The following is a 16,653-nucleotide window of genomic DNA, read 5'->3' as shown; positions in this document are numbered from 1 at the left end:
AAGAGTTGATGGCCTGGGCTTCTCCTGTTGGAGGCCCTTGACTTCAGAAGTGTCACCTGCTTATGAGAGAACCAATCACAGCCATTGTTTGTAATTTTAAGCTGGTGAGATTCCTGCCTGAGAAAGCTAACCACCAAGTTCAACAAAAGAAGCAACTTGCTCCTTCTGCAACACTGCAGGGGGTGGGTGTGGGATGGGAGGTGGGAGGGGGCTGGGGGGGGGGGCGTGGGTTCTGTCCTAGCTCAGAGTCACAAAGTGTCCTAGCAAATCAGGGCAGAGCTTGTGTGGAAAATAGGAATCCTGCTTCTGAATGGGAAGATTAGAGTACTTTGAGCATTTTAAAGTGCTTTTGGGTAAAGAAGTTGCTCAGCCCCTGGGTGATTTTTGGCAGCCCTGTGCTTGCCTGGTTTGAGAGGGGTTCTCCCAGAGGAGAAGGAGCATTGAGGTCAGAGTGATGCCTGGGGGTCTGGGGCTGCCCTGCGAGGGGCTGCTGTTTGATAGCGGTGGGAGAGTTTGTCTTAATGCAGGCGTGTACTCTGAGAGCTGGCCTCCAGGTGCTTCCCTCTGGCCCATGGGTACCAATTCTGCAAGAGGCCAGCTCCTTCCCAGGCCTCCGTGTGTGTGTGAGGCTGTCCTTTCGGCCTCTGTGCAAACATCGTGTAACTGGACTCTGTTTTCCACTGTCTCCTCAAAGCGACGAGCTCAGCCGTACAGCCCAGAACCAGGGGTGTCCTGGGGGCTTTCTGTTTTCTTTTAGCTGACTTGCCTAAACCATATTTGCCCAGACTTAACTCATTTTTATCGAGATGACTGACGCTGTGGTCTTGTTAAACCTCCGCCGTGTGTGACGTTCCTGTTGACCACACTTCCCTGCCCTTCCTGACTTCTCCCTGGCCTTCTGCCACATGGATGCTACAGGGAAGGAATTTTTGGTTCTGTATTTCCCCTAGGGATTTGGAAGGTCTGTAGAACCAGGATCTTTATGGTAGGGTGGAACTTTTCCCCCAGTTTGGTTAAATTTGGGAACTTTGAGGAAGTTAACCATCTCTCATTGTGTGGAAAGAAAACTTAAGGTCACGGAGGGGGACGTCCCAGCACTGGGGCTGCCCTGAGGCACCAGCCGGTTCTGTCTCCTCCTCTGCCTCTTGGGCACACCCTCCTCACAGCCCGACAGTGTCCTCACGGGACAGACGGCCCGGGACCCACTGAGGGTCCTGCATCTGTGATGGGCCCTGTCCCCCCAGGGCCCAGCCGCAAGAAGCCACCCCACCCAGACTGAGCCTCGCAGCTGCAAGGGGCTCCCATCAGCTTCCTCACCATGCACACGCCTCGCCACGCACATGGCCTGTGCTCCCGTCTCTGTGCTCGAGAGGCTTGTTTATAAGAGAAGTGCATGTGTGAACAGGGAAGGGGCGGGGCGTGCTCTGGGCTTGGCTGATGCTCCGGGTAAACCCCGCCCGGCCTCACAGATTCCTTTGAACTCACGCCTGGCGTCTCTGCACATCTTCTGCAGAGGGCACGGGACTGCCGCGCATGTGTGTGTGCACGTGTCTTGTGCGTGCGTGTGTGTGTGTGTGTGTGTGTGTGTGTTGTGTGCATCTCCTGTATATCTTTATGGTGTCCCCATGTGTTAACAGAGTTAACAAACAAGTTTTACTGCTTTTACTCCTGCGCTGGCCTGTCCCTGTGTCGGGTGACCCTGCCAAGAGCTGCCTTACGTGACTGGGTGTGGCTGGGGAGTTTGGGGCTGCCCTCCGGCTCTCTGCACCCGCCTCTGCTCCCTGCACTCTCCCGCTGGCACTCGACACCAGCAGGGGGACGTGGACTCCCTCAGGCTTGGCTGGGGCACAGGCTCCTGGCCCTCGTGTCACCTAGAAGGACAGATGGAGCAGGAACCCCTCCCTCTCCCTCCACTCTCTGCCTTCTCCCCTAAACTGCCTGCCCCTTGCCCTGCACCTTAGGGAGAGCCGCGCCCACAGGGCTGGGGACCTTGGTCAGGCCAAGATGAGGAGGACTGGGAGAAAACAGACTGGTTTTGAAGAATGGACAATGGCTATTCAGGACTCCTGAGTTCCTCCCCTGGCTAGTCTGTGTTGGGTTCCTCCTCACTTCCTCCAAAATGAGGAACAGCTGGCATCTTTGGAAATAAACTTCAAAGAGGTGACCTCTGGGGAGGTGACCTCTGGGTAGCTGACCCTAAGGGGAGATCCATACCCCAGATACACATCACAGCCACCTGAGTGGCCGCTGAGCCCCTTCACAGTGGGTACCTCTGAGCGTCTGAAGGCACATGGGGCGGGGGGCCCAGGCCAGCTTTGACTGACTCCAGGAATTCTGGCTTCTTTGCAGGTGTATGAGCAGGGCTTAAAGTGATGTTGTTGAGCTGGGGAGGAGAGGCTTAGATTCTGCAGGCAGCTGTTGTTGAAGCCCAGCCAGCTCGAGTCCTCGGCAGCTCTGGCCTGCTCTCTGCCCTGCCCCACCCCACGCTCAGTCCTCCTAAGGACCCTTCAAGGGTCCCTCCCGTAGGCACCATCCTTGCCCCATGCGGGTGACTCACCTGCTTCTGCCCTAAGACCCCCCTACCTCTGTCTCTCCGTCCTTCAAGTCCTTCTGGACAGCTCGTGATCGTCTTTCTCCCATTCCTTCGTAGGAATAAGTGAACCTGAGTGCCTGTCACATCATATTCAAACCCCCCCATCCAGGGCCTTTGTCAGCTGGCCCTACTTCATCCATGCGGTTTTTCTCCTGTGCATCAGACCACTCCATTTGATTCCAGGCAATGGGTGTCTTTCCCAGAAACCCTCCGTTCTCAGGCCCATGTCTTTGCTCCTGCTGGTCCTCCTTCCTGGCGATGCCTGGCCTGTCTCTCCTGTCCTTGGATTCCGGTGGTCATTACAGTCTGTTCACGCAGCCAGTGGCTTGTCCACACATTGCTTCACACACCTGAACAGAGTCGCCTTTGAGGGTTGGGTCCAGGGCCTATCTCAACCACATGCTTCCATTAAAGTGCCTGCCCTGAGCAGGTACAGTCTGGTGAGGGACGCTTCTCCCCTCTCCCCTGCACCCAGCCCCACGCAGCAGCCTCGGGAGTGTGGGCGGAGGAGCAGTGCCCGCTTGCGGGATCTTAGTTTCCCGACCAGGGATCGAGCCCGGGCCCCAGCAGTAAGAGGGCCGAGTCGCAACCACTGGACCACCAGGGAGTTCAGCAGTGCCTTCTAAGAGCCCTGTCTGAGCAGCTTGGGCTCAGCTCCCACTATCACGCACCTGAGCGGGGAGCAGGAGGGGTGTGTGAGGCCCCTCACTAGCTGTCCTCAGCCTGGAGGAGCAGTTGCCAGGCAGACCACGGCCCTCTCAGCTACTCTGCTGCTCGCCGCCTGTCCTGTCCCTTCTCACCCTGTCTTTGCCGGGACCCTGTAGTGACAGAAACACAAACACACGTCCCAGGAGGTCCTGGGACAGCTCATCAGGCTCAGCTGAGCCTGAGCCAGGGCTGAGCAGTGTCGTGAAACCTCAGTGTTGCCCTCTGCATCTCTAGGCTCTGCCCTTTGGTGCATTCCCAGGCAGCTTTCCCGCTGCTTCTGAGACACGCCGGGCTTATTTCCTTCCCTCTGCAACCCTAGCCAGGGGGAAAGAAAGAGCTTCTGTCCTGGATCCTAACAGAGTCCCAGAGTTGAGTCTCATTGGCCTGGCTTGGGTCATGTGCTCACCTCTAAGCTAATCACATAGCCAGGCATGAAGTGACTGGCCAGCCCAGGTCACACATCTTTCCCTGGAGTCCGGGCTGAAGTCCCCACCGTGCGGCACCTTGGCCTGGGTGTAGGGGACGGGAGGCTGGGACTCGACAAAGGAGGGGGCAGGATCCTGGGCACCAGGAAGCCTTAGTGTCCGTGGCATCCCTTTGGTCTTCAGCCGTGGGCAGAGGCCTTGTTCTCTAACACCCACGGGAAGTATTAGGAGGGCAGTGCTTCCCAGGCGCTGGCCATGCCAACACGCCAGGAGACAATACAGAGAGTGAGAAAGATAAGAAAGAGAAGGGAGGAAGCCATTGCTTTTGAGGAAATGGCTTTTGAGGAAGCCACCGCTCCGTGGGGCCTCTCCAGCCCCTGCCAACACCCTGGCTGGTTTCAGGGGCTCCCTCCGGCACTGGAATCCGCGTACTGATGTACACGTGCACGCCCAGGCGTAGATTCTCAAACACAGGCACCGAGAATGTCGTCCTCTCTGGGCAGCAGGCAGAGCTGGGTTTCCGTTCCAGATCCCCCTGGGGTCAGGGTCTCTAGTCCCAGCTGGAGGAGCAGGAAGGGCCAGCCAATCCCCGCCTGTCAAATCCCCCCCCCCCCGCTGCCGCCCCATGGCCAGCAGGAAGCCAGAAAGGAAGGGTGGGCTGGGTGGGAGCACTCCAGCAGGGGTTTGCCTGTAGCCCCTCGGTTCCTCCCACCCGCAGACATAGGAGGGGGGCAGATGCGCTGAGATAACCCCCTGCAGCAGGTCCACAGGAACAAAAAGCCCTCAGCCTTCCTGCTTTTGTCTCAGCTGCATCTCTTCCCCACCTGGCCCCGCTGTGCCACGGCCTCCTAGTTCCCTCCCCACCCTCGCTACCAAGAGCCAGGGGCCAGGGCTGCTCAAGGCCCAGCTCCAAGTTCAGGATAGAGCTTAAAAAAAGAATACCTCTGTCCCTTTCAAGTGAGTTCAGGGTCTCAGGTCTCTGAACCCCCTTCCTCTGGGCAGCTAGAAGAGCAGGTGAGGGGCTCATCTTCTGAGGTACCTGTGGAGGGGGACCCATGCTGGGCCCCGAGGCCCTCTAGTAGCCTCGGCAGAGATATCCCATCTCTCCGCCCCGCTGGGGCCTTGAGACAAACTTTCTAGGCAGTGGCCGTTCGCAGCAGCTGAGCCGGAAGTCCTGGTCCTGTCCAGATGCTGCCAGCCTGTCTCCCGTCAGCCTGTTGGCCTCATCCTGCTCCATGTCTAGGGCCCCACCCACCCCCACGCCTGAACAGGCACTTTCATTTACAGAACTGAGTGTCTGGCCTTGCAAGCCCCCGGGGTGAGTCTGGCAAGTCCTGCCTGTGACGTCTGTTCTCTGGCCTCTGTGCCCTGTGCTTCCACGGACCTGGGCTAGGAAGAGGTGCCATGTCACCATGTCATCTCCTAGTGCTGTCGGTCATGTGTCCTTGTCACTTCCTTCTCTCTAGGACTTATGACGGATGACCTGTCCTGGTCAGTCACTTCCATACTCAGCTTTCCTGTGGGCACAGCCCTCTGCTTGCTGCTTTGGTGCTTGCCCAAGCCAAGGTCAGAGAGTGTAACCTTGGAGCAGGAGCAGCCTGGGCAAGGGGAATAAATCATGCAGTTAACTTGTGGGGCGGAAGAAGTTAGGAAGAAATAGCATCCTAGAGATGGTGGCAGGTGTCACACTCCAGGACAGGTCCAGACAGGGTTCGCCTAGAAAAACGCATCCCCTCTCATCCTGAGCTCTGGTGGACACACTAGCCAGACGAGCTTCAGTCTGTCACCAGTCTGAGGCTCTTGGCCTGGGGCCTGCAGGTAGCCCCACCTCAGGATTACTCATGACTGACTGTTTTTGTGGTTATTTGCCCAGCCGGTGTGTGATGGAGTACCTAGGCCATGCCCTGGGGCTCAGGCCTGCTGCCCCGACTCTCCTCCCCAGGGGGGAGCCTCAGCCTCTCCCTGTCCTGCCTCTAGCAGGCCCTTGGGCCCTGGCTGTGCAATGCAGAAGGGCCTTGATCTCTCTCCAGGGTTAAATCCCCTTTAGGGAATACGCGCGCACGCACGCACACACACACACACACACACACGCACAGCTTGTTCAGCTTAAGGGAGCCCGTGTAGACGTTTGCATCAGGCCTAACACTTAGTGGAGATGGTCATGCAGTCAGGGGACCTCTCCAGGCTCAGCTTCCACATCTACTGAAAGGGAAGGTCAGCAGGACCTCTGTGGGAACCCTCTGGGTCAGGGCACTGTGCAGTAGTGCTATAGGGTTCAATTTGGTAAAAGGAGAAAGAAAGGAAGGAAGGAAGGAAAGAAGGAAGGAAGGAAAAGAATTCATCAGGGTCCAGCTCTAGCCTTGGGTTTGAAATGGCCCAAGGCAGACCAGCACGGCTTCACTCTTTCCCAGACTTCATTGGTTCTAGAACTGACCTTCAGCGCGTGTGTTCGCAGCGAAGTGTCTCTGAGGGAACAGAACCCCTGAGCAGACCCACACGTGGCAATGACAGGACCTATGGCAGAATTCTCCTGCTGGACCTCCAGGCCTTCCAAACGGGGCTGAGAGCAGCCCAGCCAGGCTGTGGCTGAACGCAGGTCCCCCAGGACAGCCCCCCCTCCCCCGACAAACCCAGAGCCTGTGAGCCTGGAGAGGTGAGACCAAGGGAGGCTGCTCTGGGGTCCTGGCATCCCGGGCAAGGAACCGGCCAGCAGTTGGCCTTGAGGGCCAGCTTGCTGCGCGGGAGCCGGCGACATCTGCAGTGTGAGCCCCTGGGCCCCCGCAGCCTGGCTGGAAGGCTGTGTCCTTTGAGTCAGTGTGTCCTCCCCAGCAGGTGTTCCTGGGTCAGCCTTAGTTCTCCCCTCACCCACCCCCCATGCCGCACGGCAGCTGCCCCAGAGCCTGGCTGGACCTGCTCCCCCAGGACCCTCCAGCCAAGAGCAAGATCTGCCATCCCCCGCCTCCCTTGCACCCCCCCCCCCTGCCCCCCACCGGGCTGGCAGCCTCCAGGGAGAGGGCTGGGTTCGAAGGGTTGCCTCGGGTGAGCCTGCACTCTTGGTCGGACCTGAGGTGGGAGAAACTATTATGTTCTGGTCAGAGCGAGTGGCTTCCTGGGAGATCCTCTCCCTCCCGCTCTCTGCCCTTTCTTAGCGTAAATAACCCACAGCCAGCTCCCTTGGCATTAGCTAGAGGGGAATTTTTCTAAAGGATGAAGTTCCTGGGAACCGTCCACCCTTTTTCCCTTTCGTCTCATGACGAAAGCTCTGCACACCAAGACTTGGCTGGCGGTTCCCGGGTCAGAACTAGCTGGACCAGAAAAGGAGACACTGGCCTTCCCCTCCCCTGGCCCCTTCGCGGGTGACAAGCCCAGTGGGCTGTCTCTTATCTCTCTGCCTTGTCATCCTTCCCCAGGGAGAGGACGGGGCCCCGCCTCCAGGCTCTAGAGCCAGGAGGGAGGCATCCTGCACAGAACTTCTCAGAAAAGTCTGCCTGCCAGACTCCAGGGAGAGACCCGGAAGGTGGAGCTGCAGCCCCTGCTGGCAGCAGCGGGAGGGGACCGTCCTTTCCTGTCGGCATTGGGTTCGGGCACGTCCCATGCCTCAGACTCTGCCTCTCCCCAAGTCGTTGACTGAGGTTTCCTGGCCCCGTTTCCCTTGGGGGCTTCCCAGCCTCCACTCACGCCCCAGTCGGGAGGTGCTGGGTGACCTGAGCTGGGGAGGACCCGTTCTACAGACAAGATGCCCAGGCTTGGATGGATATAGCCCCCACTCAAGGTGTGCCCCTGCACTGCTCATTAACCCTGAAGCCACCCGGCACCCTCCCCTACACACATACATACCCCCGCCCGCCCGTAGGGACTTGGAAGGGGCCTCAGACAGGAGGAAGGGCCACCTTGCACTGGCCCCGCCGATGCCTGGCCTCTGCCCAGCCTCCCTTTCCAGTATCTTGAAAGAGAAGACAGAGCCCCACGTTTCTGTGGTGCCAGCAGGACAGGAACGGGCTTGCTGAGTTCAGGAACTGGTCACAGCACAACTGGAGCAGGAAACGCAGCTCTCACACCTGGCTGTTGACTGAGCGTCCTACCCTGTCTCCCGCCCGCCCCTGCCGGGCTCCTGGGCCAGCCCCTGCCCTCCCCACCGGAGGAAGTTTCCAGAGGAAGGAGACCCAGGTTCAGCCTCCCCCAGCCTGCTAGAGCCCCAGTTTCTGCTCATGTTCTGCTTCTCTGACCTTCACAGAAACAGGGCCTGGGAGAGGAGGGTTGAGGTGCAGGAGAAGCCTGGCGTGTCCCCGGCACCACGGTCTGTCCCTTTGTCTGGACGAGAGCCGAAGGACCCTCTCTCACCTCTCCTCATCCTCTCCTCAGGGCAGAGACGGCGGGGAGGAATGGTCTGGGCGACTCTGCTGATAACGAAGCCCTTTCCCCCAAAGCGGGGAGAATGCTCCCAGCCCTCCTTCCAGGTAGTGGGCACGGTTCCCCCGGACCCGCACCCGCCCTTTGGACAGTGTGGTTAACAGGGCTGTTCTTCAGAACTACCTCTTCCTTCTTGCTATTCTCCTCCCCCACCCCCCCCCCCCAAAAAAAAACCCCGTATTCAGAATAGTTTTCCTGGGATTTTCCCTCCAGATTCAGTTATGGGAATCGGCATTAAGAATGAAGTTGTGAAACCCGTACACACGTAGCCGTTCTTTTCTCTCAGTAAATCCCCACTGCACAGGCTTTCCTCCAGGGCGCTCCTCAGATCCCAGGCCCACCCTCACCACGCCTCCCTCCCAGGAAGACACATTCTGCAGGGGAGGGGGGATCAGGGGGCTGGGGGCCTGGCCAGGGCCTCCACCTGAGCCCGCGGCCCAGCGCCTCCGCGCCCCCTTCGGTTGGGGGAATGTTTACAGGTGAAAGGTCCTTCTCTCCCCTCTGCCACAGCCCTCCCGGGCTTTCACACCCACCCCGCAGACAGGCCCCCCTCCCGGCCGCCACCCAATGGCTCCATCGCCCTTGGATATTTTCTTTGGCTTCTGCCACCTCTCACCATCAGCTTGCTCAATGCCCCTCTCTCGAAGAGGGTGCTTCCCAAGGTCACGTCCCTCTCCCCTGCCCCACACCTACCCCAGACCCACCTGGGCTCAGTCGTTTATCATTGGCATTGTCTTGTTTAAAATTAACTAAAACTTTTTTCATTATATTCTGATTATATGAGTAAAGTACACACATTGTAAAGAAATAATCTTAAAGACAAAAAAAAGAAAAAAGATGAAGGAGGAAGTGTAATCCTTCTGAGAGCCGCGTTTTCACTTCGGTGGATTCCATCCCAACGGGTTCTATCCCCTGCTTCCCCCAAGTGCCCCCAGTCTGTCCTCCACAGCCCAGGCTCCCTGCTCCAGAGCAGCGTTGAGTGGCCTCCACTGCCCACTGTCTGGTCCCTCTGCTGCCAGCCCAGTCCCCAGGGCGCCCCTCTTCCCCCGCTGCAGCCCAGCTCGTGCCCCAGCGGCGGTCAGTCCCCCAGCGAGTCCTGCCTCTGTTTCTTGCCATCAGCCTGGGATCTGTCTGGTGGTGTAATCTTGGCTGTGCCCCACCCGCACAGGGCCACTTCACCTCAAATCCTACGGCTCCTTTGAGACCTGGTTTAGTCACTTCCTCCCTGAAGCCCTCTCAGCTGCACACCACCACTGCTCCCCGCCTCCCCAGAAAAGCCAGAAGGACCCTTTGTCCTCCTGGTCCACGGGAAAGCTGAGATTCGGTGTTCAGTGTCAGTAACCAAATGACTGCCTTCCTGAAGCATCTTTTCCCCTCTGACGTCTGAGTGTGTGTGGCTGTGTCTTAGTTAAGGTACAGTGTCTAGCACACAGGCTTGAGCCTGCCTTAGGGGGTTGGGACGGCGGGAAAGAGCCGTTTGCCACGACTGCGGAGTTCAGGAGCTCCGAAAGCAGTGGGCCTCCCGAGGGCAAGGCCAGGCTGGGGAAGGGGAACCCAGCGGGTGGACCCTGCTCACGGAGGCTGGATCTTCCCCAGCCTGGGGCAGTGCCGCCTGGAGGCACACCCAGTGGGCCCCCTGCTTTTCCCCACTGCCAGGTGCCGTGCCGCCCAACCCAGCCAGCCTGTGGGATCAGCCACCTGCGGGCCTCAGCTGCTGTGCTGAAGAACAGGCTGGCTCCTGGGCAGGGCAGGTGCCGCTGGAGGAGGGGGGCCGGTGGCCTGTGGCCTCAGGATTTTGCACGTGGTGTTTGAGCTGGAGAAGACTACACTCCAGAGTGTCTGATGCCCTCAAAAACGGTTCTAGTTTCTGCCCTAAGGAGGCTGCTGGGTCTGTGCAAAGAGGCTGTGACGGTTTCTGGGGCACCACCAGGTGCTCTAAAGGGGGAGGATGATAAGGGCAGGGGAAGTGGGGGGACAGGGGAGCCTTGGCTGGCTCTGAGCTTCAACCCCATTATCACCAAACTGGAGCCCTGCTGGCCATCTCTAGAGCCTGCCTCTCCCCTCCCAGCTCAGCCTCAGGGCTGGTTATCTGCCACAGGCATGATGGTGGGGTTCTTCCTGCCACCCTTCCTATCTTAGGAGGGGTCTGGAGGGGACAAAGCAGCAGGCATTTGGGGGGAGTGGGGGAGGGGTATGCCCACTGAGTGCCAGGAGCAGGCTGTCTTCACAGCAGGAGCCTCGCCTGTCTTTGGGGTGGGTGCTCCCCGTACTTCGTTTTCTCTGCACAGCAGGTGAATGTCTCATAAATGAATGGGCACCAACAGAGTCCAAGTGCACCCCGGGATCAAACTTAGCCTCTGATCACATAGAATCGGCCTTCGTCCTGTTTTCACCCCCTTGGTGTCCAGGGGGCAAGAGCGAGGGCATGAGTAGGTGGGTAAGGTGGGCAAATGCTCAACCAGACCTCCTGCCCTTTGTCCCCCTCCCCTCGCCAGCCTCCTCCGGTCAGCACGGTGGGAGTGTCTGGGCTGAGCTGCACATCTGTCTATGCAGGGGTGTCCCCCCGGCCTGAGCTGGGCACCCATGGGGAACCCGTGTACGCATATAGTGGACAGTGGCATCCGGTCACAGTGCGCACAGGCGTGGGTGCCACAGGAAGCAGAGCAGAGACCTCGGGGACCACAGGCACCAGGCAGAGCTCAGAGTGGACAGGCCCCTCTCGCCCACGGGCTTTCTCCTCTGGAGCCCCAGGACGGGGCTGGGTGACAGTGTGGATTTCTGGATGGCAGGGATTTCTTCTTTTTCTGAGGGGAGGGAGCACGGTCATTCCTCAGGGGCAGAGCTCTGAGGGAGCGGGGCCCTCCCTCCTTGAAGACACCCCCCCCAGACACTGTCGCAGGGAGCCCAGGGCTGGGCCGGAGCTGCAGTCAGGGAAGCCTGTCTCTCCCCAGGTCTGCTACCTGTGCCACAGCCTCCTGACGCTGGCTGGGCTGGTGGTCAGCTGCCAGGACATTACTCCAGACCAATGGGTGAGTCTCCCAAGAGGCTGGGCTGGGGCCGCTGGGGGAGGAGCCCAGCCCGCTGCCAGGAACTGAAAGGAGTGGGAGGCTGAGAAAGAAGCAGGCCTAGGGGAGCCGGCCTCGTCCTCCTCCCAGCGTCCCACCAGGCCTTCCCAAGGGATACTGACCCGTGCCTCCCCTCCCTTTCCTGCCTGACTTCTGAGCAGTCACTCAGACCCGTCCTCCTCTTTCTCCGATTTTGTGCTCCCCTCCCCGACTGTGGCTGCCGGGCCTGTGCCCCGCCCTCCCCCCCTCCCCCCACGGCCTCTGCAGGGAGAGCTGCAGCTGCTGTGCATGCAGTTGGACCGCCACATCAGCACTCACATCCGGGAGAGCCCCCAGGACATGCACCAGACCAAACTCAAGGACCTGGCTGCCCAGACCTACATCCGCTGGCAGGAGCTGCTGGCCCACTGCCAGCCCCAGGTGGTGCCCACACCAGCCCCCAGGCTTGGGAGGGGAGGGAAGTGGTCAGGCGGCTGACCGGAGCCCTCAGTGTGTCCGCCCCCTCTGCAGCTGCCGGGTCCTGGCTGGAAGATGGGGGCAGAGGGCAGTGCGGGGAGACGCGTCCTTGGTGGGCCATCGCCATTATTACCGAGAGTCAGAGGCCCCGTGTGGGAGTGCGGTGAGGGAGGCACAGAGCAGCCGACTCCTGGGTGAAGGCAAAGAAAAACTTCACCCCGGAGAGGGAAGAGCCTGGGCCACAGGGCCAGTCTGTCGTGAGCTGTGCCAAGAAGGGGCAGGAGAGGCACCAGCTGTCCACCCTCTGCCCAGTTGTCCTGTGGGCCTGAGGCTGGCCTCCCACTCTGCTGGGGGGAACGCGCCCAGGCTGCCCTGGTCCCTCCAGTTTTTGTAGCAACAGCCCTCACGCTCCTGACTCCCTCAGACTCCCTGGGTAATAAATATTCATAGCTAATGTTTATTGAATAAAGACCCTCTTCTATGTGAATCCACGTAACCTCCATGAGGCAGGTGTTGTTATGATCCCATTTTACAGATGAACAAGCTAGCCAGAGTCACTGAGAGGTTAAATAGCTTGCCCCATCATGCAGGCCGGGGCGTGCAAATATCAGAACCAGGGCGCAGAACCAGCCTGACTCGCAAGCCTGCACACTTACGCACAGTCCAGCCCCTGCTCTGGCAGCCTCCCTTCTGGCCTCTGTCCGTTCCTCCAACAAGCAGCCCTCCCACCCCCTCGCCCGCAGCCCTGGATGCAGATGAGCTGGGTCTCGTAAAAACTCTTTCTCCAACCCCCCTCCCAATGCTCCCGGGCTCCCAACTTGCCTTTCCTCTGACTCCCCTCTGCTTGTCCTTCCCCCGTAACCTCTGACTTGGGGCTGACACATCAGCCACAGGCTGTGGCTTGGGTCTCAGATTTCACAAGTCTCTGAGAAAGCTGGAGAGCAGACCTCACCCTCAACCCCTAAGGAACTAGATCACACTGGTCTCTGGTGAGAAGCAGTGTGTTTGTCATGAAAAGAAGGAAAAGTGGTTCGTGGCCTGGCCGAGCCAGGGGGCAGGTCCCACCTTCCTCTCACACCGCCCTGGGCCTGTGAACAGGGAGTAGAGAGAACCAAGGCAGAGCTGTGGTTGAGTGGCCTGTTGACCTGCCACGTCCTCACCTGGCCTGGGAGCCCCAGGAGCCTTGTGGCTCAGCACCTGGCACGGAGGAGGCCTTAGTGGAAATTCAACGGATGCTGGAGCGCCAGGGAGCATCACATCGATGGGTGGGCCCTACCTGGGCCCAGACCGTCACACCCTGCTTTTCTCTTTGCCACAGACCCGGTACTTCAGCCCCTGGGAAGACATCTAATGGAGCAGGGCAGGGGTGGCCCAGTGCTCCTGGCTCTGGCAGGAAGTGAACATGGCCCAGGTAACTGGAGGCGTGAAGAATGGAGGCCAGGGGAGGACCAGCCAGCTGAAGCAAGCACCTGCCTCCCCCGCTGCCCTGAGCCCCCTCCAGGCAAGGGTCCTGCCTCTCGCTGCCTGGCTCACCTCTCAGCTCTCCTTCCCTTCCCCACCGTCTCCTCTCCCCAAGACCTTTGTCTCCAAAGCTCTGGTTTCCCTGGGCCTCCTGGGTCCTCCGGCCACCATCCTCCCCACCCTCCTTCCCCTCTCTGTGTGTCCCTAATGTGAGGAGGGTTCTTTGTGCACGCTAAAGTCTCATTTCAGCATCATTGGTTACAAGAGTTCCTTCAGTCCCTTACTGAGGGCCCGTGCTCAGCGTCCAGTTTCCTGACTTCTCGCTTACACTTTGCAGAATTCTCACCCCAGGCAGTCATGTGCCCCGCCCCACCCCCTGCAGCTGAGGGCTGTTTGTAAACCTTCAGGGAGGGGCAGTTCTGGCTGTGGCCTGAGAGCTGTCAGACACCCAGAGAGCAGAGATGGGGAACGTTTGTTTGGACCGGTCTGGGACCACTCCCCACGCCCCGCTGCCACTGGGGAAGAGCCACGGAGTGAGATGGTAGCTCAGGGCTGTAATTACACTTAATTCAGTTTATTGTTGAGCTCTGAAATCAACCCCCAGACTTAGGAGTTGGGCATGGGGAGCAGTGCCGAAAGATAGTTCCCAATACTTTTTGTTTTCCCTCTGCCTTACCCAAGATCAGTTTTGTGGGCCCTGATCCCTAAACGGGTGCTGGACGTCTTTGACCTGCTCCCCTTGAGAAGTGAGTGAGCCTTCGGTACCCCCAGGAGATCTTTGGCTATCACTGTCTCTTTCTGTCCACGCGTCCAACCCTGAGAATCCATTGCTAGTCCCTGACCCCTCCTGACTCCTTTCTGGGTTGGGATGGGGTTTTGCAGGGGCCACAGGAGGTAGATAGGAAGTAGCAGAGGATGAGCCCTGCCCACTGGGCCTGTGCCCATTCCTCAGCTCAACCCTAGCATCTGCCAGTGGAACTTCACCAAGGCTGGTGCTTGTGACTTTCTCTGTTTATTTGTCCCTCTCCTTTGTTCTTTCACACCACGGGGGTCAGGGTAAGGCAGGTTAAGTAGGAAACTCCCCCAAAATAAAGGACCTTCAGGCCAAGTGCCTCAATTTGCAGCCCCAAAGTGTAGCCCATCGCTTCCTGGGCCTGTTTTGGAGGCTCTCGCTGGGTGCCCAGAATGCTGGGAGCCAAGGCAGATCTATAATTCAGAGGGCACGAGCACACGGCAGAGGGCCGGGTACCATGTTTCCCTGCCTCTCTGCCTTCGCCAGGTGAGAGGTGGAAGAAGCTCTCTGCCAGGGAAGCTTGGAGGCCCAGGCGGCTTGCCTGAGAGTTCTGGTTTCTGTTCCTGGCCACATCGCAGGCCCCCTCGGCCAGGGCACCACTGAGGCCCCAGCGGCATCAGGTAGGCCTGAGATCCTCTGATAACAGAGCGGGGGCTGTGCTGAGCCACCTCCTTCACCCTCCCTCAGGGCTGCCCCTGCTCCCGACGCCGCACATCCTGACGGTTAATCCTCGGCTATCCAGTTTGCTCTGGAAACGTGGAGATCACCTTTTGAAATTTCCTTTCTTCAGTTTGCTCTGGAAACCTGGAAATCACCTTTGAAATTTCCTTTCTTCGTTCTCGCCGCCAAGGGCAGAGAAGGAGTAGGGAGGCCTAAGAGTCTGAAGCGGGGAGTTTCCAATTCTCGAAGCTGCCCCTACTGGGCTCTGAGAAAGGGTTTGAGCGGTCTAGTGGTGCAGGCTTCTGGAGCCCTCCTGCCCAGGCCCGGTTCTCGTGCACTGCCCCCCTCCGCCCCTGCTCCCGAGCACGCTCACCCCCAGGAGAGAAATAGATGCCAAGGAGAGAGGAGGTGTTGGTGACAGCTCAGGCCCTCCAGAGGCCTCCCTGTAACCTGAGCAGAGGTGTGCACTTTGAGGTCACCCAAGGGCGTACGGTGTCCCCCGGGACGTGTAATGGGCCCTCTCTGGAACTGGCTGGGAGCTGACCAGATCTAAAACCAGTCCGGAACCAGTTAGAGAGCCAGCCTCTAGGCCAAGAATTCCACAGTGATGCTGGCAACTTCACCACATACTCTTTCCAGATCCCTAAGCCCCCTGGGAAAAGGCTGAGGGATATCCTGGTGGAAGCCACTGGAAAAGCAGCATCCGGGGCTGTGATGACGGATGTTTTCCTGCTTCCTTTGGCGATGGTGGTAGGGAGGGGCTGGAAGGGAAAGGCTTCCCAGGTGGACGGCTTTGATAACTCTCCTTTAGGAGGAAGTGGAGAGAGGAAGTCCTTTTCCTATGTCCCCACTCCCCTCGGTCCCCAGGCCCTCAGAAAGGCCCCTGAAGGGTGGCTGACCCAGGCTTTTTCATTTCCCCCCTGTGGGTTGACAGCAGCTCCTGACTCCCTTGGAAGTCGGCCAGGCAGTGTTGACTACACGAACCCCACTGTGACCCCTCAGCCCCGCCCTCACCCCCCCCTCAGAAAGCACCCTCAGGAGAGCTGGAGTTCACAGGAGGGGCACCATGGCACATGACCAAGGTGTGGGAGTGAGGGGGGCCTTGCTTTCCGGAGAAGACTCTCGGGTCCATCTCTAGGGGCCGGACTGAGCTGCCAGTGGGTCCTCAGAGAAACTCGGGGGGCATTTAGCACATCTGCCTTTTCTTGGCCACAAGCGGTTGAACGAATGGGGAAAGTAAGAGGGTCTGTCAAGGCCTAAGGCCTGAAAAGTGGATACCTTCCATAGAATATGATAGGCCCTGAGGAGGCTTGATATACCTATACACAAGCCTTTTTTTTTTTCCCCCGGTATTAGTAACTTTTTTTCTTCTTAATTTAAGACCCAGGAATCCTCATTTTTGATCAGTTGTGCTTTTATTTTAAAGTATGAATCATGAGCAAGTAGTCATGCAGGAAACTTTATCCCCTGCCCACCCACCCACGGAAAAGGCCAGCGCCGGAAAGGAACAGAATGCAGCAGAAAGTGAGCGAAGGTGGAAAAGGGGAGCAGGCAAGCTGCAGCCTTATCTTTGAGGAGTGCTTGGGAGGGAAGGGCTCCGGAGTCTGTTAGCAGGAACGGAGAAGCCGGCCCTGAGGTACAGAAGACGGTCACGGCCAGTGAAACCAAACCACCTGCTGAGACTTTCCACTGGGGCTGTCTTGCAGGTGGGGTTAGGAGCTCAGGTCTCAGCCTGGTAACCGTCACATCTAGAGGTGGGTGGGAGGTGAAGGCGAGGCTTGAAGGTGAGGAAAAACAGCAGGAAATGGAGTGTTTGTGGCCTAAAAGTTCATCAGGATACCCCGTGACTTAGTGGAAAGACAGGATCAGGAGCCCTTAAGGCCTGATTTAACATTCTGACCTTGCTCATTATCTATGTGAGTTTGGGCAGGATGCATAACCTTTCTGAGACTCATTTTATCTATAGAATGGGAGAAACAATACCTACTTTGGAAAGGGTGGTCATGAAGGCAGAGTGAAGGCAAGTTGCAGAGTGTGAAGCACAGAACAAATGTGAGGGGTACCTGCCTATTGATTTACATC

General features: G+C 58.6%; 1 protein-coding gene across 1 annotated transcript in view; it reads left to right on the top strand.

Annotated features, from left to right (window-relative positions):
* FAM178B (family with sequence similarity 178 member B) overlaps window positions 1-13,328 on the top strand; it is a 99,740-nt gene extending 86,412 nt beyond the window's left edge. The window contains 3 exon segments of the mRNA XM_068564177.1: window positions 11,088-11,165; window positions 11,469-11,621; window positions 12,976-13,328. Of these exon segments, the coding sequence (XP_068420278.1) occupies window positions 11,088-11,165; window positions 11,469-11,621; window positions 12,976-13,008 (264 nt within the window). The 3' untranslated portion in view covers window positions 13,009-13,328.
* The last annotated feature ends 3,325 nt before the right edge of the window (window positions 13,329-16,653 follow it).

This window comes from Eschrichtius robustus, chromosome 15 (assembly GCF_028021215.1).
Source record: "Eschrichtius robustus isolate mEscRob2 chromosome 15, mEscRob2.pri, whole genome shotgun sequence".
Lineage (NCBI taxonomy): Eukaryota > Metazoa > Chordata > Mammalia > Artiodactyla > Eschrichtiidae > Eschrichtius > Eschrichtius robustus.
The sequence above is the reverse complement of the archived record's forward strand: the minus strand, read 5'-3'. Positions and strand labels throughout refer to the sequence as shown.